The 23,750-nt window shown below is 46.7% G+C and overlaps 1 protein-coding gene across 1 annotated transcript; it reads right to left on the minus strand.

The window, feature by feature from the left end:
• Positions 1–11,600: 11,600 nt before the first annotated feature.
• Positions 11,601–23,412, minus strand: SSTR3 (somatostatin receptor 3). Its single transcript, XM_083462370.1, has 4 exons — positions 22,938–23,412; positions 22,764–22,828; positions 12,693–15,442; positions 11,601–12,431 (listed from the first exon to the last, which is right to left on the minus strand). The coding sequence occupies exon 3, from the start codon at positions 15,394–15,396 to the stop codon at positions 14,167–14,169; it is 1,230 nt and encodes a 409-aa protein (XP_083318496.1). The 5' UTR covers positions 15,397–15,442; positions 22,764–22,828; positions 22,938–23,412; the 3' UTR covers positions 11,601–12,431; positions 12,693–14,166.
• Positions 23,413–23,750: the final 338 nt, after the last annotated feature.

A 23,750-nucleotide genomic window follows, 5' to 3' on the forward strand; every position in this document is an offset into this window, starting at 1 on the left:
GTTTGAAAAATTATATCAGCGCCACTATCCTGACTTTCCCCAAAGGATTGTGGGAATTGTAGTTTGGTGAGGTCACTGAGAATTCTCAGCTAATAATCTGTAGCTCCTCACAGAACTACAGTTCCCTGAAGAGAGGGGATGACTGTTAAACCGGTTTTAAGTCTGTAAGTGTAGACATACCAAATGAACCAGGAGCTCTTTACTATCTAAAAGCTTAATTATCTTTGCTGATAATGAAGCCTTCCCCCTCAAATATTATTTAATATGGGTTCTGGACTTGGAAGGGAGGGCTTTAGTCTGAATTGCATAAATGCTGAAAGGGAATGTTTAGTGGTGTTTGGATTATGGACCTCTGTGAGTGAATGGCTCCTCCTACAGGAGAGCTGGGGAATTGCATGGAGAGAGAGAGAGAGAGAGAGAGAGAGAGAGTTGTGAGTTGTGCAAAGGACGGACGCACTATCAATTTTCTCATTCTATAGCCTTACACTGTTAGCTCAGGACATGGACTCCCAAGCAGTTCACCAACACAATCCCCACACTTGGTACCAGCTTTTGACCCTCTTGCCTTCTACTTCTGCATTGTTGGCTTGAACATGCACACGGCCCAGTGATCAAGATCTGTGGCATGCTGGGATCCACTGGCGGGATGCAGCCGTATTGAAGTGGGGAATTCACCCATGTTGGGGGACTTCATTCGCTGGACTTCATTGGGGCGTCCAGCGAAGCTGAATGTCGGAAGGGTCAGGACAGGCACTTCTTCACACAGTGCATTGGCAAACTATGAAATCTGCCCCCACAAGTGGCATACCCTCCAACATTCCTCAGACGGAAATAGGGACATTTCTCGTCCCACCATGGAGCATTTCCTACCAAAAGGAGGGACACAGTACGCACACCCTCCACCGTCCTGAGAAAACCCCTTAATCCTGATTTTATTCTATTTTATTCTTTGGTAGATTTACAAAAAAGAACCCTCCAGAAAAGAAAAGCACACTCCAATAAATGCATTTTAGAAAGGAGCAAGATTAGACACGAACACACAAAGCATAAAAAAGACTTATTGAGCTCTGCTCCGCTCTCCCTTTCATCCTGTCCAGGGTGGCCCTGCTCTCTGCCTGCCCCTTAGATCCAGTGAATCATGTAGGGCTGGGCCTCAGTGGCGGCAGCCTCTCCCCCACCTCTCCCATTCTGTAGCAGCTGCTCTGAGCTGCCCAAGGGAGGAGGCTGGCCATGGCGTCCATGGATAGAAAATGGAGTGCTCCCTCACAGCCACTACTACCATTGCCACTACTCGGGACAAGTGACTGCTCATCCACCTCCCCACTCAGGTCCTGAATCCCACAGGGATCAGGTTGGTCATGAGTCTGATCCAGCGGGGCTCTTCTTACATTCATTCTTATGTTTGAAACTCCCCCTGTCCCACCCAACAAAAAATAGAACTCAAAGGTCTCATTTTATCTTTATGCCTTCCATTTCTTAGTCTCCTTCTTTCAGCTTCTGTCAATTGGGGTATGCCCTCCTTTTATTCTGTAGTATTATTATTGATTGACAAACCTAGACAGCATCTTAAAAAGAAAAGAAAAAAAAAAGGAAAAAGCAGAGACATCACCTTGCCAACAAAGGTCCGTATAGTTAAAGCTATGGTTTTCCCAGTAGTGATGTATGGAAGTGAGAGCTGGACCATAAAGAAGGCTGATCGCCAAAGAATTGATTCTTTTGAATTATGGTGCTGGAGGAGACTCTTGAGAGTCCCATGGCCTGCAAGAAGATCAAACCTCTCCATTCTGAAGGAAATCAGCCCTGAGTGCTCACTGGAAGGACAGATCCTGAAACTGAGGCTCCAATACTTTGGCCACCTCATGAGAAGAGAAGACTCCCTGGAAAAGACCCTGATGTTGGGAAAGATGGAGGGCACAAGGAGAAGGGGACGGCAGAGGACGAGATGGTTGGACAGTGTTCTCGAAGCTACCAGCATGAGTTTGATCAAACTGCGGGAGGCAGTGGAAGACAGGAGTGCCTGGCGTGCTCTGGTCCATGGGGTCATGAAGAGTCAGACACGACTAAACGACTAAACAACAACAATTATTATTGATTAAATTTGTTATATATCACCCTTCCTCTGTAGATCTCAGTTCGGTTCACAAGATGAAAAATGCAAGATGAAAACACAGAATACATAGTGAGAAGAAAACGAAACAATAACCCCTCCTCATCGGTGGTGTAGTTTAGGAATGGAAATGAACTGATGGCAAGTCAACAAGATTTGAATACATCAAGGACCTCCCTTTCTCCTTTGCTAAGTGTTCACACAATAATATGCACACACACATATGGAGGATTGCAATTGCAATTGATTGAGCCAAGATTATTTTTACTTACTTATTTATTTATTTCCCACCCTTCACCCTTACATCCAAGGGCAGGTTACAGCATTAATACACAATATTAAAAATAACTTGCAATCATAAAAATAAGGTGGGTCTTCAAAATATACACCTCAAGTGTCAAAAGCCTGGGTAAAGAGGTGTGTGTATTCAGCATCCTCTGGAAGCTGTATAATGCTGGTGCCTGACTCACCTCTATGGTGAGGGGGTTGCACAGCTTAGGGCTCACCACAGAGAATGCCCTCTTCAGTACACCTGTAGTCTCTGAGGATGGAGGAACTACTAGGAGGGCCCTTCTGTTGACCTCAGCCCCTGAGAGGGTCTGCAGGGAAGGAGATGGTGTTTCAGATATTTGGAGCCTGAGTCATTCAGGATTTTAAACTTCAATGTGAGCACCTTGAATTGGCTCTGGAAACGAACTGGCAACCAGTAACCTGGCTGCTGCATTTTAGACCAGTTGAAGACTTTGAGTTGTCTTCAAGGGCAGGCCCACACAGAGTGTGTTGCAACAATCCCATCTGGAAGTTAAGCAAAGCATGGACTACAGCGGCCAAGTCTATGACAAGTAAACAAACATGTGGAAATGAAACACGATCCAAGCTGGCTGATATGTGCACCTAAAACCATGTTGCAACCCTGTTACCTGTGTAGGCGAGATCTGTTGCTGGGATATGGACCCCGAGATAAGAATCTTTGAAATAGCACCTGAATCTCTGATGGTGCAAACAATCTCGATATCTAGATAAGAGGCCCAATGCAAACTCCCTGAGGTTAATGGGGAGATGGAGAGCGATAACCCAAGTTATTTGATTTGGTTTGGCTTTGGGATCATGGATATAATGGTGTGGAAAACTATGTTCGCACTCCGTGAGCAAATGAATTGTTATCCCCGGGAACAGCTGCATCTGTGGTTGAGAACAGCAGTCACAGGACGTGCTGTGCAGAAGGACCTCAGTCTGCAAACACCTGTTCTTGGCTAAGCAGGGCACCTGGACAAACAATTATCCCCCACACAAGGCACGCACTGCAGGCATACAGTTGCTGGCCTGTGCATGCCATGGTAAGACACAGAACCTATTATTTTTCCAAGTTGATCCACTTGCATTCCATCCCATAGGTATTTTCTGAAGGAGTTTGATAGTAGCGGCAGGTGGGGTGGTGTTGCTTAAGTGGCTTCCCAATGTGGAGGTTGCTGCCAGTTATGGAGATGGAGAGGAATGAGCTGGGGTTGGCTCTGCTGCTGTGCTTGCACCATGCTGGCCTCCTCGCCCCTCTCAGTTACTGACAGCAGCCTCTGTGTTGGGAAACCAGGTGAGCAACACCACCCCAACCTGCTCCACCAGCTGCTGCTGGCAGATGCCAATGAAAACCCAACTCAATCAGAGTTTAATAATAATAATACAGTAGTACATGGTCCATTTTGTGGTAGGCTGAGAGTGGTCATGTGCAGGGCTGGCCCTACCATGAGATAGAGTGGGGCAGCTGTTTCAGGTGGAAGATGCTGAGAGAAAGGGAGGAGACACGGTTGTAGTGAATTTCCAGGTATTTAAGGCACAGGAACCGTTCAGTGAAAAAATGTTGGCAATTCTAGTAGATGTACCAAGTCAACATTATCACAGAAAAGAGACTGGTAGGCAACTGCGGCAAGAGGAACTTCCAGTGCCAATGATTCAGTGGGAAGAGATAGGACTACAATGCCTGATGTGCCACACCAACTACACAACGCATACCTGTGCCTGCCTGCCCTGGTTCTGGGTAATGTGCCTCTGTGCTGTGTGAGGGCAGGCAAGCTGTGTGTGGCCCTAGCATAGCCTATGCTTGAGAAAGTACAGAGCGGCATGCTTTCATGGGCAAATATTTGCATATTATCCACTCATCCGAGCAGATGAACTGCTCCATGCCCGCTCTGTCTCTGTGGAGCCCCTTGCTCATTTCAGAGGTGTGTACTGTGCATGCGTGCAGCTGGTTTTTCACCACATCGGAGCTGCAGCGAGAGTGCCGGCAGCCCAGGCCTCCCCTCCTCCTCCTCCTGACGATAGCTCGCAGTGATGGCGAGTGTGCAAGCAGCCTGCGCAAGTGATTAAGATGCATCGCCTTGTAATAGGCCCCGCGTTATGCCAAGTCAACCCCCTCCTCTGCTTCCCCCCCTTCTCTCTCCAAATCTCTTTAAAGCCCAGCAAAGGTCTCTTTTCTTTTCCCCTTTCTCTCCCTCCCTCTGCCTCTCTCCAGGCGCCACAGTCGTCGTGGCTTGAGGGGCTATAGAGGCAGTTGTGAAGGGAAGGAGACGTGACTGATTAGTGCAGTGGGTACATTCAGCCGAGGGGGTGTGTGCTGGTGGTACGTGGCATTTGTGCTGCGTGGGTGAACCTTGTTTGCATGGGAGGGCTGTGTGTCATTGTCGTTTGCGTGGGTGGCTGTGCTGTGGCGGGCCAGCTGAAACTCGAGGTGTGTGGAGTCGCAAAGGAAAGGCCTCTCTTCCTCTACAGCAGGCGCACAGGCAGAGGCTGCTTTTGCCTTTAGAATGTGTGTGTGTGTGTGTGTGTGTGTGTGTGTGTACTTCTTCCTATGCAACCTGACTGTGATCAAACAGGAGCTGGGAAGAGGCACTGCAGGGGCTGGTGTGTCCGCTGCAAGCCTTACAGCTCTGGCCACCATGTGACAGCAATGAAAAACACTTTGCCCCCTGCGGAGTCTGAAGAAACCTCTCGTCTCTCTGACTCTGCACCTGGAATTGGGGGAGAGAAATCCATTTCCACAGCGGATGAAACAGATGCACTAAGACATGCCCAGAATGCAACTCCAACACTGCTCTGTGTGCGAGGCTCCTCTGCCGTCATCCCCATCGCAGCTCTCTCTTGCGCAGTGCGCAAGCCAGACACAACTCTCAAGGCTGTTCAAGCTGCAGGAGCAAAAGGCAGCTGGGCTTTGCTCCCTCCCAGGACCACAAAGAGCCTGAGTTCAGATTCCCACCCCAACCCTCATGCTTCCTCACCTCTTCCCAAACAGAACAGCCAGTGGGGTTTCATGCAATGGCTTTTCCCTACCCAGTGTCAGTCTCCTGTTACAATGTGGGATCCACTTGTCCAGCCCGATCTGGGGCTTTTTTTTTGCTGCTGAGCTCATAGGGGGTTGTTGCCTGGTGAACATGCAAATACATTGCAGCCTTAATTTTCTATGATCCCTGTCAGGAGTGGGAAACCTTGCTCCTCCAGATGTTGCTGAACTACAAGTCCCATATGCAGAATAAGTGAACACCGGCAATTTCCACTCCCTTTCTTATCATAATTTGACAACCTGGGTTTTGTAGAACCTTAAAGACTAATAAATAGATCGTGGCACAAACTTTTGTAAGTCAGAGTCCACAACTCACTTCTGACCAGTGGCCAAGCATGATGAATAAATGTAGTGGCAAGATGAACCATGTAACAGATGAGCAATTGAAGAAAGACAATTCCACTCTCTAGTGGGCTGGGCATTCCCCGTGTCTATTGAGACCAATATCCACTATGTCAGGGTTGCTGAAATTGATTACAATTCAGTAGTTTCCATGCTGGAGTCTTCCTTTGAAATTATTATTTTGATAGAGTATGCTATCTATGATTATTTATTTATTGCATTTATATCTCACAGTTTACTCCAAATAGCTCAAAAATGACATACGTGGTTCTCTTCCTCCTCCTCATTTAATCCCCACAACAATCCTGTGAGGTAGGTTTGGCTGAGAGAAGACAGTGATTGACCCAAGGTCACCTAATGAGCTTCAAGGCTGAGTGGGGATTTGAACCCTGATCTCCCAGGTGCTAGTCTGACACTCTAGCCACTACACTAAGCATATTCATTGCCTGTGGAGGTCATGAGTTACACCCACATTGTATGTTTCTATTCAGAAGGTTTATGTGTTTGACTAATGCCCTGTTCAGACATTTGCCTCCATTCATACTCCTGATGTGTGCAGGAGGGAGTTTGGACCACAGCCTCTTGCCTTGCCTCTGATATCATTCACCCTGTTCCCCAATGTTCATGTATTTGTCATGATGTCTGAAAAACAGGGATACTACATCAACAGCACATCATGAATTCAGAAAACCCCCCTGTACCCACTTTTGATGTGCAATGGTATGGGTGTCGGAGAACAACCAAATATAGACTCATATTCTGAAATCAACAAAGAATGGAAATTCAAGATAGTTTATGGACTTGGCAAGCAATACAGGTTTTGCCAATGAACACTTGAAAGGCAGATCTCTAAAGAAACAGCCAGTGAGTGGGGAATGAGGAGAAATGATCTCTCCATTTAGGAAGTGTCAAGTTTTGATGGTTTGGTTTCCTCAATCCTTCATGTTCATGTTGGCACTGATAGCTGTTGTTTTAATAGCACATATGTCAATTACAGCCATCTGGACTCAATTTGGAGTATAAATTGTGCAGGTACAGCAAAACAGGAAGAGATGACTTATTCTTGCCTAAACTGGGGAGAAGGTCCATAATTCTGTCTCTTACCAGACTGCTCCTGAGAGCCTGATGTCTTGCTCACCATTGGGCTAGTGCTGAAGATGGCGCTTTGCACCTTTACCATTCTAAACAAAGTAACTGTGCATGACAGGACCTGTTCTTGCATGTTTCCTGCTCCTCAGCAAATAAGGCAAATGTGTGACTGTCTAAAGCAAGTGCCTTTCTGTTCAAATTGTTCTGGTTTTGTACAGTCATACCTCGTGTTGCGCTAGGTTCATGTTGTGAAAGCGGGAAACCCGGAAGTGTACACTTCCAGGTGTACACTTCCAGGTTTTGCTGTGTGCATGCGCAGAAGCACTCTGTGTGCTTTGTGCATGTGCAGAAGTGCTTTATTGTGCTCTGCGCTTGGGCAGAAGCACTGCTCTAGTTGCAGACTTTTTGGGGTGCGAATGGCACCCCGGAACGGATCGTATCCGCAACTAGAGGTACCACTATACTATGAAGTCCTTCCTTTCTCTCTCTGTTACCTCCCTTGAAGTTATTTTGCACTAGTCTTCAAGGACAAGATCCTCATTCATACATTCTGCAGAGTCTTAACCCTGTACAGTGGTAACTCAGGTTACAGACGCTTCAGGTTACAAACTCCACTAACCCAGAAATAGCACCTCAGGTTAAGAACTTGGCTTCAGGATGAGAACAGAAATTGTACAGCAGCGGCGCGGCGGCAGCAGGAAGCCCCATTAGCTAAAGTGGTGCTTCAGGTTAAGAACAGTTTCAGGTTAAGAATGGACCTCTGGAACAAATTAAGTTCTTAACCAGAGGTACCACTGTACAGCAAATATTTCTTTATTTGTATAATTTAAAAAATTTGTGTACCTTGATTGTAATAAAACCTTGCAGCGGTTTACAAATAAAATAAAATAAAATTATGTTTTCTCTTAAAAGGATGTTAAAGCAACGAAGGGGAACCTTTGACACACACACCAACATTGTTGGACTACATCTCCCATAATCTATCCATGTTGGTTGCAGCTGATGGGAATTGGAGTCCATTACAAGGCTCCAGAACCACACAAAAAGATTTGTGCCAACAAGATGGCATTTTAAAGCCCACAGTAATACTGTAGGCAATACTTGGATAGTATACTGACTGACTGACTGAATGTATGTATATACACTCAGAAGTAAATCTCACTGAGTTCAGTGGAATGTATTGCAATATAAATGAGCAAAAGCTCATTTTCTCAAACTCTCTCTATCAGCTGCCTGGTACTAGGCTGTCCGATGCCTCAATGACATCACAGCAGCAAAGCCAATTGTAGCTTCGAGGGTCAGTAACACCGACACTGACTTCAGACATAGGTACATGCTAAATTCTACCCCTTTTATAGCTCTCTATAGACTTTGCTACAGGTTGTTAAGGAGTAATACCTCAGCTTTAAGTCATTTAAGGTGTTGATAGCTTGAAATGTGCTCACTCACCTCCTTTTAACACATCAGCCCTGACTCAAATGTAAAAAAAACTACACAAACGCTAACATAGTTTCTCACAGTTTCACCCGGGCTGTTCCCAAATGGGGCATTTTGGGGAAAAAGAAAACCCAATGATTGATGTAGTATTGAAGAGCAGGGTTTCTCTGTCCACCCTTGTCCACCCATCCATTTTCCCCTCAGCATATCAAAACCCTTTCCCTCCTGTTCTTTCCTTCTCTTTTGTCCCCCCCTCCCTACCCGCCTCTTTCTGTTTCGGAAAGCTCCCTCTGGAGGATAGTGCCCAAGATCACACACAGGACTCCAGATTGAAGTTGGTCTGTGTATCTTAGCAACGGCCGTGTATCGGAAAGTTCAAGGCGTGGGGGTGAGGGAAAGTCATATACCAGCACTTGTGGAAGCAGAATAAACCTGAAGGAAACATACTTGGGCCCACTTGTTCTCCCATCCACCCACCCACTCTCATTCCTCATTGAACACGCTCCCAAACATGGCTGTTTTCAAATAAATGCACTTGTTGAAGCCGCTCGGCGAAGAGGAGAAGGGTTGACACCAGATATTGCCTAGCACCAACACGGAAACTAATTTCAAGGCTTCCTACTCAAGCAAAGAAGAAGAAGAAAGCCTGGCTGCAAGAAATTTAAAGAGGCTGAAAGGAATGTTGATGACAAATGGTGAGGTCTTGGAAGCATTGAAGTGTGCCTGTCTTCACAAAGCTCTCTTAATCTGTTCGGGTTTTTTTTTTTGACTGCCATTAACTTTCAAAGGCCGCTACTTGGGGAGGGAGAAGATGGCAATGTGAGCATCAGAACACCAGGAGAGCTCTGCTGGATCAGGTCAAAGCCCCATCTAGCCCCATCTTCACAATGGTCACCCAGATGCCTCAGGGGGAAGCCAGCGAGAAGGACCCAGGTGTAAGAAGGACCCAGGTGTCTGAAGGAACATCTCCACCCCCATCATTCTACCCGGACACTGAGGTCCAGCACTGAGGGCCTTCTGGCGGTTCCCTCACTGCGAGAAGCCAAGTTACAGGGAACCAGGCAGAGGGCCTTCTTGGTAGTGGCACCCACCCTGTGGAACGCCCTCCCACCAGATGTCAAAGAGAACAACAACTACCAGACTTTTAGAAGACATCTGAAGGCAGCCATGTTTAGGGAAGCTTTTAATGTTTGATGTATTACAGTATTTTAATTTTTTTAGGAAGCTGCCTAGAGTGGCTGGGGAAACCCAGCCAGATGGGCGGGGTATAAATAATAATAATAATAACATTAATAACAACAACAACAACAACAACAACAACAACAACAACAACAACAATAATAATAATAATAATAATAATAATAATAATAATAATAATTTATTTATACTCCGCCCATCTGACTGGGCCTCCCCAGCCACTTCCATAGAAACCAAAAATACACTAAAATATCACACATTAAAAACTTCCCTAAACAGGGCTTCCTTCAGATGTCTTCTGAATGTCAGGTAGTTGTTTATCACTTTGACATCTGCTGGAAGGGCGTTCCACAGGACGGGCGACACTACCGAGAAGGCCCTCTGCCTGGTTCCCTGTAGCTTTGCTTCTCGCAATGAGGGAACCGCCAGAAGGCCCTCCGCACTGGACCTCAGCGTCCGGGCAGAACGATGGGGGTGGAGACGCTTCTTCAGGTATACTGGGCCAAGGCCGTTTAGGGCTTTAAAGGTCAGCACCAACACTTTGAATTGTGCTCGGAAACGTACTGGGAGCCAATGTAGGTCTTTCAAGACCGGTGTTATATGGTCTCGGCAGCTGCCCCCAGTTACCTTTCTAGCTGCCGCATTCTGGATTAGTTGTAGTTTCCGAGTCACCTTCAAAGGTAGCCCCACGTAGAGCGCATTGCAGTAGTCCAAGCGGGAAATAACCAGAGCATGCACCACTCTGGTGAGACACTCCACAGGCAGATAGGGTCTCAGCCTACGTACCAGATGGAGCTGGTAAACAGCTGTCCTGGACACAGATTTGACCTGTGCCTCCATGGACAGCTGTGAGTCCAAAATGACTCCCAGGCTGTGCACCTGGTCCTTCAGGGGCACAGTTACCCCATTCAGGACCAGGGAATCCTCCACACCTGCCCGCCTCCTGTCCCCCCAAAACAGTACTTCTGTCTTGTCAGGATTCAACCTCAATCTGTTAGCCGCCATCCACCCTCCAACCGCCTCCAGACACTCACACAGGACCTTCACCGCTTTCACTGGTTCTGATTTAAAAGAGAGGTAGAGCTGGGTATCATCTGCATACTGATGAACACCCAGACCAAACCTCCTGATGATCTCTCCCAGCGGCTGCATGTAAATGTTGAAAAGCATAGGGGAGAGGACAGAACCCTGAGGCACCCCACAAGGGGTCTGAACCCACTCATCCCCAGGGGTCTGAACACTCATCCCCCCACCACTTTCGGAACACGGCCCAGGAGGAAAGAGCAGAACCACTGTATGACAGTGCCCCCAGCTCCCAGCCCCTCAAGACAGTCCAGAAGGATGTTATGGTCGATGGTATCAAACGCCACTGAGAGATCCAGCAGAACTAGGAAACAGCTCTCACCTTTGTCCCTAGCCCGCCGGAGATCATCAACCAGTGCGACCAAGGCAGTTTCAGTCCCATGATGAGGCCTGAATCCCGACTGGAAGGGATCCAAATGGTCCGCTTCTTCCAGGCGTGCCTGGAGTTGTTCAGCAACCACTCGCTCAATCACCTTGCCCAATAATGGAAGATTTGAGACTGGGCGATAGTTGGCCATCGTGGCCGCATCTAAAGATGGCTTTTTAAGAAGCGGTTTAATAACCGCCTCTTTCAGCAGGTCTGGGAAGGCTCCCTCACGGAGGGAAGCATTCACCACCCCACGAAGCCCATCGCCCAGTCCTTCCCGGCTAGCTTTTATAAGCCAGGATGGACAAGGATCCAGGAGACAGGTGGTTGGTTTGACTCGTCCAAGCAGCCTGTCCACATCCTCAGAGGTAACAGATTGGAACTGATTTTGATGATGATGATGATGATGATTTCCCTGCTTGTGATTCCCAGGAACTGGTATACAGAAGCAATGGAGAGATCCTCTGGCAATGGAGCATTATGCAGCGATCATGGCTATGTTGTGAATATTCCCCAAACATTTCTCCTCTGCGCCCTTTCCCACCAAGAAACCACCACAGATCCTAAAGTTAGGGACACCACATTTAGGAGAATTCAAACAGTTTTGTAAACGTAAAAGGCAGCAATGAGAAATGGAGGCCAATACCTCTGGAGGGAAAAAAAGTTTATTGTATTTGCTTCCTGAGGAAGTGGTTACTTGTCAGAAAGGGTGGGTATAAGTGGCAGCATTTCATAAAAACAAACTCTTTTTTTCCTGCCACCTTCCCTGCTCACCCACAAGGGCACATCACAAACAAGACCCCTTCCACTGAACGGAAGGCTGTGCTTAATAACCTCTCCATATGTTACAGAGCAAAGCTGCAGCGAGAATAGTCACAATTATAGTCTTTTTTTTTAAAAAAAGAGAGTATTTCAGAGCATTCATTGAACTTCACATACATTCCTTACAGGGGCGCCATCCCACAGGGACCGAGCCCTCCCCCCAATATTTTTGGGAGGGGGTCAGGGCTTCCCCCCATGTTCAAAAGCAATGGAGGAGGTCAAGCGTGGAGCCAAGCAGGGCACAGCTTTAGAGGCTGGCTCCTTCTCCTCCTCCTCTGGTAGATGGGAAGGAGGGTTGAGGAGGAGGAGCCATTGAAGCTGTGCTGCCACCACATTCAACATCAGCCCTGCCATTCTCTGGTTCCTTCAGTCAGTAATCCTTACAACAACCTTGGAAGGTAGGTTAGGATACCCGTGTGGCAGAATGGGGTGCCGAGACTGTTCTCAGTGTTCCAGTCGGTGGTATGGGGACAATACTAGCAGAGAGGAAATGAGATTTAAATCAGGGACTTCCTGGTCCATAACTCAGGCTGTAATCCTATGAATAATCCCTTGGGAGTAAGCTCCATTGAATATAGTGGGGTGTACCTCTCAGTAAATAGGCATACAAGCACACTGCACTTCTTGGCCACTATATTGCACTGACTCTCCAAAGACTTACCGTATTTTTTGCTCTATAAGACTCACTTTTTCCCTCCTAAAAAGTAAGGGGAAACGTGTGTGCGTCTTATGGAGCGAATGCAGGCTGCGCAGCTATCCCAGAAGCCATAACAGCAAGAGGGATTGCTGCTTTCACTGCACAGCGATCCCTCTTGCTGTTCTGACTTCTGAGATTCAGAATATTTTTTTTCTTGTTTTCCTCCTCCAAAAACTAGGTGCGTCTTGTGGTCTGGTGCGTCTCATAGAGCGAAAAATACGGTAAATCTTGCCCTACGTTTTTGTCCAACAGACCTTGTTTTTCAGGTATACTGCCTATGTTCTGGGATGTTTCCTTAGTAATAACAGATCCTTTTAAAAAAAAGAGATTTTTGAATGGCTTTTAAAGCATTTTGTTAGTAAAATTCCCCTGTTAGTAAAGGACCCCTGGATGGTTAAGTCCAGTCAAAGGCAATTATGGGGTTGCAGCACTTATCTCGCTTTCAGGCAGAGGGAGCCAGCGTTTGTCCACAGACAGCTTCCCGGGTCATGTGTCCAGCATGACTAAACCACTTCTGGCACAATGGAACACTGTGATGGAAACCAGAGCACGCAGAAATGCCATTTACCTTCCTGCCGCAGCGGTACCTATTTATCTACTTGCACTGGTGTGCTTTTGAACTGCTAGGTCGGCAGGAGCTGGGACAGAGCAATGGGAGCTCACCCCGTTGTGCGGATTCAAACCGCCAACCTTTCGATCATAAGGCCCAAGAGGCTCAGTGGTTTAGACCACAGTGCCACCCGCTCCCATCATTTTGTTAGTGGGAGCACATGGGAAGGTGCCTTATACTGAGTCAGACCATGAGGTCCATCTCGATCAGTACCTGCCCTGATTGCCAGCAGCTCCCCAGGGTTCCAGGCATGGGCCATTCCCAGCCCTGCCTGGAAGATGCTGCAAACTGAACCCGGGACCTTCTGTATGAAAATCAAATGCTAAGGCCCTTCCCCAGATCTTCCTTTTTCTCCCATTTCCCATGTGCATAAGTTTCTTTCCTTTCCACTTTCCCATGTCCATTGAATCAGAACAGTAATAAACATTACCAAATGGGGTTGAGTCATAGCTATTCTCTAAGCCAGGATAGCCAATGTGGTGTCCTCCAGATGTCACTGGACTACAATTCCCATGATTCCTGATCATTGTCCATGCTGGCTGGAGCTGATGGGAGTTGGGATCCAGCCACATCTGTAGGGCAGCAGATTGGCTGCTCCTGCTCCAAGAAGTCCAATCAGAGTTGGGGTGAGGTTAAAGTCCTATTTTAGGTAAACTGTTATGGTGGGCTGAGTTATTAATGTAGGGTATATTAGCACAGAACATCTTCAGCGATGTGCAATAATGCATGGATGAAGGTGGGATTGTTTCTTAGCAGAAATCCTTGGCCTGAGAATCATAAACATGAGAATCCCTGTTTTCAGCTGTAAGATGTTGGAGAGGACACAGACATTCTTGACCTTACTCAGCTGACCAATCATGTCAGCCAAGGAAATACATTACTTCCAACCCAAATCCCAGAAGCCTTTGCTCTACCTGCCACTCTGGTTGTTAGGCCTTGCTTTACTGTTTGAAAGCGGATATTTATCTGCCCACATCCCTCTCAGGCTTTCTGTTTTTTAGGAATCCCTTGTATTATGAATGATCCTTCCGTTTGTTATTCCAAATGAGTCACTGCCAGGGTGTTTCAGAGAGAAAAAGAGTCACTATAAGTAGCTAATGTTCATAACACTAGGCTTCTCAGACATCCCAGGCTCCTCTGGCAGTGGCTTCTGTTCACTGCTCCCCCCTGCCCCACTGATGGGGGCGCACTCTTGCATGCCATTGCCGTTTTGGGCAATCTTGCTGACCTCACTTGCTTCTGCCTCCATTTCGTCGTCTTCCTCTTCCTCTTCTTCCATCTTACCACCCGTGGTTGCTGCTGCTGCGATTTCTTGGTTCTGCACTCGGCGGGAGGGTCTGAGGAGAGCCCTGCGGAAACCCTGCTTGAAGCGGTACGAGAGGAAGCCATAGATTATGGGGTTGGCACAGCTGTTAGCATAGGGCAAGACCACAACAAGGAAGTAGATGCCAAAGAGAGATGGCTCCTCAGGCAAGGTCCAGATGACGTTGATGATGTTGAGCACATAGAAAGGTAGCCAGCAGAGGACAAAGACTGCAACAACAGCAACCACCATGCGCGTGACTCTCCGCTCGGAGCGCTTGCGCTTGGCTGTCAGCGCTCTCACCTTTCTGCCCGACGACCGAACCTTGACAACAATAAGCAGGTAACATAGGCAGATGACCAGCAGAGGTCCAAAGAAGCCAAGAGTGGCTGTGTAGACAATGAAACCTGCTTTCCAGACTGAAGCTGGCTCAGGCCACTGGATGTGGCATGTGCTCATGCCCGGGGGGACATCTGAAAACACGACCACAGGCAGCACCACCACAGAAGACAGCACCCAAACAGTGGCACTGACTGCCTTGGCCACACGTGCTGTCCGCCATTTTGATGATTTCACCGGGTGCACTACCGCCAGGTAGCGGTCCACACTCATCACGGTCAGGCAGAAAATACTAGTGAACTGGTTTATAGCATCCACAGCCATCACTAGCCGGCACATGAAGGAACCGAAAGGCCAATAGGATAAGGCGTTTTGTGCAGCCAAGAAGGGCAGGCCGAACATGAAGAGCTCATCGGCCAGCGCCAAGTTGAAGATGTAGACGTTGGTCACCGATTCGCTCACGGAATGGCACAAAACCACATAGATGACCAGGGAGTTTCCGGCTAGTCCCACCACGCAGACAATGAGGTAAACCAGAGGGATGAGGACACCGCTGACATCCAGGCCGAGCCTGGAAGCTTGGGATAGGTTCCCAGAAACAGGGGCTGCCCAGCTGGCTGTTGAATTCTCTTCCCAGGAAGCCAGTGTGGTGGTGAAGTTGAAATTGTCCATGGCAGAAGAGTGAGGTGATTATCCCACTGGATCAGTCGGAAGGGGTCTGCATTTGGGAAGAACAGGGAGGGGGGAGAGAGAGCTTGTAATGCATCTTATAGCAAACTAAAGGTAGCACCAGAGAGAGAAATGGGGGGAAAGTCCACTTTACAAGCTCCATTCATTTTGCCGGGGCATGAAGAGGAGCACAGAAGTTAATGGAGATTCCAGATTTTACAGCTGAGTGGCTCGTGCTCCTCTTGTACAGAAAGGTGCACTAAGAAGTCCCCGTTGATTTTGATGGTCAGCAGACTGTAAACTTCCACCTTTCAGTTTTCCGCTTCTTACATAGACTTAACTTTGGCTGGATCATTCCTAAAGGGTCTTAGGAGGGACTCAAATGCCTCCTATCTGAGTGCATGCCAAAGCTTTGTCTTTCAGTGTTTAGATCTATATCGCCTAAACCAATAAAAATAAAATTTTAAAGAAAATTCTGCCTTCAAACATAAACCCATTTAAAAAGATTTGTGCAAACAAACCAAAGCTATCACCCAAGGGGGGGGGGAGCATTGAGGGTTTGTTTTCTGTTGTGTGTTTTTTCAATCTAGCAGCATATAAATTTTATGAAATAAATTAATAAAACAAATAGTTTTGCTGGAGACTAGTGTTAAGCAGTTGCACTATGGCCTCAAGTGGCCTGCTGCCAAATATCAGTGCCCCAGTTCTTGTTGCCATTTCTGTATTTCCTCAAAGGTTGACAATGGCAGGAGGGAAGAGATTTGGCCCAGGGGCTGCTAGCTTGTGCCCCCAGTTCTCCAGTCATGGCAAGGCCGAGAACTAAAACTAGCAGGGAAATTTCCAAGGATGGGAAAGGAAATGGAAGCATGCAGTGACCATAAGGCTGCTCAGAAAAGTGAGACCATCTCCATCCTCACTGTGTAGTTGGTTCTTAGGAATGATTGGGCCATTGGGACGTTATAGAAAATGGGAGAGATCTAAAAACTGATGAATTGGTCAGATTAAGTTACTGACACCCATATTGTATATATAATGGTGCATTCTATAAATGGCTCAGGCTCAAATGCATATTTAGCTTCAGTTAATTTTAAAAATACTTATTATTATTATTATTCAATTAAATTTATACACCGCCCTTCACCTGAAGATCTCAGGGTAGTCCACAAGAAACAAATACAGGATAAAAGCAGAAATAAATAGAACAAAAACATAATGAAAAAAATAACCCCCCTGTCCCAAAACACATTTAAAAGGCTGTAGAATATTAATCAGCCCAAGGTCTGGGTGAAGAGGAACATTTTCACCTGGCGACTAAAGAAGTCTAACGAAGGAGTGATATGAACCTCCCTGGGGAGAGAACTCCATACTTGACTTGTCAAAGATTCTTACTGAAAATGTGAACCCAAATCTAAAGCTGCAAATACCTTAAGGAGGAGATCTTGAAGAACTGGTCTCTGAATGGAGGAAGCCCTTTTAGCTGGACATGCATTTGCTGCTACTGTATTCTCACTGAACAATCTATTGCTAGGTCATTTAACCTGCACCTTTTAGCCTGTTACTATGACACCCTGGCACATGGCTGGATTAATCATTATGCTCACTATATCATATAATAAAGGCCCCTGTTAAGCTAAGTTCTCTGTTGAACTGTAATCATCCAAGGAACATCTATAGGTAGACTATAGTTGTCCACTATGCAGTTGTCCACAGGCCTCATTTAAAACTTTTGTCAACTTTAGAAAGTGGCGGTTGTTCCTATGTAGAGGAGCATCAACCATGTTTCTTGCTGAACCCTTGGAAAATCTTTGTCTCTGTGACAGAAAAAGGGGAAGGACAGCAGCTGATTGACCTATCAGGCTTTTGCATGAAAAATGACACTCATATGCTTACAGAAAATCCTGAAGATGCTTGTATTGCAATGTTAAATTTCTGCTGGGGTTTTCTCCCCAATGAGTACTTGCTCCAAACTTAAGTCTTGGCTTCTGGGATTCAGCAATGGGTAGAGGCAACCCAATACATTTTGCTGCCTCCAAAGTCAAGGTGTATATTACCCAAAGCTGGTCAAGATATTTGGGTACCTAAGACAGAAAATTCCACAAGTGCCTCTACCATCCCTTTGCTGCAAAAGTACTACAACAATAAATCAACTAACCATTTGCTATGCTTTCATGTCACTCAAAACCAGCTGCTTTCCCATTCTGCCTAATGGTAGGGCCAGTCCTGGAAACAGGGAACCTTCCTCAAACATCCTGTTAATAAGCGCCAATCCCTCCTCTAAATGTGTCGACATATCATCCTTATGTTCTTGATGACATTTCTGCATCCAGTGCTCCATTGAAACAAACCACCAGGCCTTCTGCCTGAATTTCTACAATTATATTACTTGGATGGAAGTGCTGCAGATTCAGGAGATGAATTGTTTTGAGAGAATAAATTGAATCAAGTAAAGCCGAGAATCCAGAAATATAATACTTCCCTGTACCAGAGACCCTTTATGAGACCCTTCATTATTCAAACTTTGGGCATTCAAAACCCCTTATTATTATCTGAATTTGCCACAGGGCTCTCAAGTACTCCTGTGTCAGTTTTACCCTCCATTAAGAGCTCTGCCACCTTCCCCAGATGCCTGATTACACCTCCCAGGTCATTTGAATAAACGATTGTAATACACAGTGAAATCACTAATTTTCCAATGAAGTCCCGTCATCAGTCTCTTGATACTATGTTAGACAAAGCCCAGAACTCATTGTTTAATGAGAGGGAGGACTAATGAGCTCTTTTCTGCTTCTAATTCCCCTTGTTATCCTTATGATCATTTTCTTTCTGCTGTTTTCACCCAACCAAATACGTATTATTCTTGCAGGCATGGGTAGTACCAGAGGATGGGAAGCCAAAGCTGTTGCCATGAGACGGCCTGGGGTGGGCAGAGAGCTTCACTGCAGAGGTGAGAATTAGCTTGGGCAAAACAAGATGCCTTGTGGTCCTGGTTACCCCTTTACATCTTCACTAGATTTCCTTTTGACTTCATTTGATGCCAGATCTGCATATAAAGCTCCAGAATGGCATTCTGTTGTAAGTTATAATGGGAATGAAAATTGGGCAAATTTGGAATGTAAAGTGAGGGAGCTGCTTTAACATAGACCAGGAATTGGAGAAATTTTTTTTTCCAAGCCAAGAGCCACATTCCCTTGGGGGTGGGGGGGCTACAATTCAGTGGTGGGCAGGGCCAGGGGCAAAGTGGCCTGCACAAGGGTGCCAACTTGAATAAAATATTGTGGGTGGAAAGATGAGGACCTTCAGTTCCTACAACTGCGGCAAGCCCTACTGGGAACAGTGGCCGCTGAGACCATATAACACAAATCCTGAAAGACCGACATTGGCTCTCAGTACGTTTCTGAGCACAATTCAAAGTGTTGGTGCTGACCTTTAAAGCCCTAAACGGCCTCGGCCCAGTATTCCTGAAGGAGCGTCTCCACCCCCATCATTCAGTCTGGACACTGAGGTCCAGTGCTGAGGGCCTTCTGGCAGTTCCCTCACTGAGAGAAGTGCGGTTACAGGGAACCAGGCAGGGGGGCCTTCTTGATAGTGGCACCCGCCCTGTGGAACTCCATCTGATCAGATGTCAAGGAAAGAAACAACTATCCGACTTTTAGCAGACATCTGAAGCAAGCCCTGTTTAGGGAAGTTTTTAATGTTTGATGTTTTATTGTGTTTTTAATATTCTGTTGGGATCCGCCCAGAGTGGCTGGGGAAACCCAACCAGATGGGCGGGGTATAAATTTATTATTATTATTATTATTATTATTATTATTATTATTATTATTATTCATTGGAATCACTAGGTCTGAGCTGTTTGGGTTTCTCAGAATAAAGAGTTAACTGTACTGACACTGTGTCTTTTATTGCTGACTTCTAGGCATGTCTCGCATGTCTCTGGCTCCTGACATCCACTATAGTACTTGCTACTTTAAGATGTAGTGATAGCTGCCGACATGGGCAGTTTTAAAAATTGAAAAATCAAATTAGTGGGCAATAATCGGTGCTTTTTTGAGGGGGTGCTAAAAGGGTACACGGTACTGGCACCTCCCTTTTTTGTTGTTAAAAAGTGTGGCACTTACTGCAACAACTTCATGGTACTGGCACCTATTTTTCTAGGGAGGGGGTGATAATGCTATCAATTGCTACTAGCCAGGATGAAGATATACCACTGCCAGTATTATAGAGAGTCTGCATTTGAATTTCAGTTGCTGGGGACCACGAGCCGGAAAATGCTACTGAGCTCAGGTCTGCTTGTGGGTTTCCCAGGAAGTACCGTATTTTTCGCTCTATAGGATGCACCTTTTCCCCTCCAAAAATTAAGGGGAAATGTGTGTGCGTCCTATGGAGTGAATGCAGGCTCCTTGGCTTCAGCGATAGCAACGTGAAGCCTCTGAAGCGCAGAAGGAGTGCTCCCTCTGTACTCCGGAGGCTTCGCGTTGCTTTCACTGAAGCCTGGAGAGTGACAGGGGTCGGTGCGCACTGACCCCTCTCACTCTCCAGGCTTCAGGGATAGCCGCCTGAAGCCTCTGGAGTGCAGTGCGAGTTCCCGCTGTGCTCTGCAGGCTTCAGGCTCCTTTTGCTGAAGCCAGGAGAGCAAGACTCTCCTGGCTTCAGCAGAGAGGGAGAGCTGCGCAGCGCCCCTTCAGCCAAGCGGGAGGAGAAATGGAAGGGGCTCTGTTTCTCCTGCCACTTCACTGAAGGGGTGCTGAGCAGAGAGGGGGAGAATTTTTTTTCTTGTTCTCCCCCTCTAAAACAAGGTGCGTCCTATAGAACGAAAAATATGTATGTGGCTGGCCCCTGTGAGAACGGTGATTGGACGGGAGATTGTTCTGATCTAGCAGGGCTCTTCATACACTGAACTGAAGGAGGAAAATTCCTTGTCCTTCTCTATACCAGCTGAACTGGATGTAGCTACTGGTGGAACATGAGAAAGGAGACCTTTCTAGCTATGAGAGCAGTTCCACAGTCGCAGAAGTGGGGATGACCCTGAAATGCAGATAATGAAACCAGATTTCGAGGAGTGGATCTTGGGCTGGATCATGCAGATCTAGGAGCACATACCTAAAGAGACTTTCAGGAGTTCCAGGAACAGCCCTGGAAGTCCAACTGGGAATGGGGGTGCTGTGGGGAAAGCTAAAGCAAGGAAGTAGGTGAAGAATAATGTGGACGGAAAGCTCACCCTGATATTTCATGGTCTTCTAACCATTTTTTTTTTAAAGTAATAAGTAATACAAAAACAAAGAAACAAGGCTAAACGAATTCTCCAGCTAGAGGTGAATGAAAGGTTCGCCAAATACATTTCTTTCGATAAATTTCTGATATTTCCTCCCACTTAACCCCAAAGGGCCACTTTGCAGAATTTTTCTGGAATATTTGCCACCATTCAGAAATTTTAGTTTTAGTTTAGCTTTTTTGTGGCAGCTGCCATCCCCGCAATCTGGCACAGCACCCTGGAATGATGCTAGGTCTGGGGCACTGAGGAAGATGCAAAATGGTGGCCAGGTGGGGAGGGAAACCAAGCGGGGGGCAGGGGAGAACAAAACTGTTCTACTGCCCCATCCCTGGGGAACTGTTGGGTAATTTATCTTCCCCATCCTCCCATATGGAGAAATTTTGTGAAATGGTCTGTCTTTCCCAGTTTCTCTTACCACAAATTTGGTGCAGAATTTCCAGAGGCCATTTGCTCAAAGCTTGAGTACCAACTTTGGTTCAACACAGTGTGAATAACTTGTTTTAAGTGTTTCAGGTAAGTGTCCCTGACATGATGTGGAAGTGTGAAGCCAAACTTGGACGAGTGGTCCAGCAATGTGGCACTTAAATAAACAAATAAACCCCCAAATGCATCTGTGTTTAGGAATTGCAAGCTAACAACATGGTGAGAAGATGAGGAAGATGAGGGCTGGGTCTCTCCACTCCTGGTGGCATGGCAATGCTCCATCACTGGTGGGTGATCCTCAGACAGCCATTACTCTAGACAGCCCCCCTAACTGGAATAGGTTGGACTAAACTGGGGGAGGGAGTTGAAGTTACCCCCTCAGAAAAAATACTATTGCTTGGGTGCTAGGAAAAGGCAAGATCCTACAAACAGAAGCACAGCCTCAAGGAAAGACATTTGGAGCCCAATTCAGGAACTAGAAATGACTGTGCATTTTATTGTGCAAAAAAAGTCAGCCGATGAAAATTCAAAAATGATGCCGACTAGATGTGTGTGTTAACTCACTAGTCCAGACTCACCTTTATTCTGTAAGGTCTTCGGGACAGTAAATTACATACGTGCAGTGTCTAATCCAAAAGAACCTCAGTCTTGTTTTGGCAATAGTTGCTTCAGATATGCACATTCATAAATTCCCTACATGTCCAGTTATTGGGCTCCATTTTGTGCATCGGTTCAACATGTCAATCAGTCTTTCAGAAATGAAAGCTCTCTTTATCATTTTGTCAATCTAGCAACAAAGAGGATAGGAGGACAGGACAGGATCCTGCAAGTACGAATGCCATCTCTCCTGAAAGGAGACCATGTTGACTTTTACTTATATGGAGAAATAGGTTTGTTCAAAATTGTCTTGCACTGAGGATGGGAGAGGGGATCACAAAGACTTCTACCTGCCTAGTAATCAGTTTGAGTTATTTTTAAAAACCAACATGGCAAAAACAACCTCCAAACAGAACCAAAGATTTCATAAAGAGTCTCGTGTGCCTGCAGATGTAGAAACTTTCCTTATGAGGACCTCATCTAAAATGACCCATATTTCAAATCTGCATGCTATCATTACCACATCCAGAATTCTATGTGTGTGTGTGTGTGTACTACTTGTTGCACATTTCCCTCTTAATGTTTACAGGAGTGTCAAGGAGCCCCAGTCCCAAGCAAACCCATGTCATGCCACTGAGTACAGCTTGTCTCTTTCTGCTCCAAAAGATTTACAAACCAAGACTGCAATCTTCAGCCCAATTACTCTGCAACAACTCCACAAAAGTTTGTTCTGGAACAAACAGTTGCAAATTGCAAATGGCAACCAAAGTGTGAAATGGAAGACAACAGGTGGGTGCCCTGGACAGACCCAGCAGGAGAACACAAGCCAGTGAATCTGAAGATAGGCAGCTCTGCCGCCCAGCCTGTTAGATCCTGTCGCTTGTCTTCCCTTCCTACTTGGACTCAATAGACAAATATTTTTTAAAAACCTGCATATCCCCAGGAGATCAGGGGGAGGGGGAGGGGTGCAACACAGCAGGGAGCTTCAATGATACAGGCATCAAAAGAAAACTTTTGCATGCAACAGAATTTGCGGGAATATAAGCAGCAGCAGGAGGCAAGTTTGCCCAATACTCACGTATCAAAAGAATGGATATCTGCCTTCACTCTCCAGGACGATGTTTAGTATTCTTGTTAATTCCTCTTGGGGAGGGGGAAAGACAAAAAATATTTCAATTCCTGAGTTGGTATAAATCCAGAATCCGTAATGCTTTTTAACATCTCTCCCCCCCCCCCACTTCCTTTGAGATACCTGATTATCTCCCCTTCATTCTGCTTCTGCTGGAGAGGTGGCATCCCTGCTCAGGCCCCTGCGCTCCTACATCTGCTTCCCTGCCGTTGCTGCTGATACTTTTGCACCTGGTCTCTCCAGGGCTGCCGCAGGTAAGAAGGCAGGCAGTCTTGCAGCGTTTGCTGAGTGGAGCCCAGCCGGACGGTCCCCCCGCCCCTCTAGCTCTCCTTCTGCTGAAGTGGGGGGGGGGGCGCTTGTTGTCTCTCGCAGGGTTAGGTAGATCAAGCGGTGTGTCAATTACTCCCGGGAACGGTGCCACCAGCCAATCGGAAGAGGTTCCGAGGGGAGCGACAGGGGAGGAGGTGTGGGGCGAGGATGAGGGAGGAAGAGAGAGAATGAATGGTTGAGAGAGAGAGAATGAGGAAGGAATGAGGGGGAGTGACATAGTGATTATGATGGAGAGAAAGAGCATAAGGGGAGAGAGAGAGGGGGAAGGATGGAGGGAGGGAGGGAGGGAGAAAATGAGACGGGAGAAAAAGGGGGAAATGAGGGGGTGTGAGAACGCAGTTGTGACAGATGGTGACAGAGGAGAGTAAGCGCAGGAATGAGAGAGGGGAAAGAGAGAGAGATGTGGGGAGAAAAGATCTCGCAGGCTCCTGGAGTGTAGTCGAACGGGAGGCAGAGCGGAACATTCATGGAAATGCAGGATTTCATACACATCCCATCATTCTCCCTCTCTCTGGCTTCTTTGAAGTTTTGCAGACTTTTTTTTTGGCTGGTAGAGATGTTCACCTGCTCCGACATCGCTGCCTCCATAAACCATCTTCCCATGCT

The sequence above is a fragment of the Podarcis liolepis genome, assembly GCF_965112155.1.
Source record: "Podarcis liolepis genome assembly, chromosome: 10".
Classification (NCBI taxonomy): domain Eukaryota; kingdom Metazoa; phylum Chordata; class Lepidosauria; order Squamata; family Lacertidae; genus Podarcis; species Podarcis liolepis.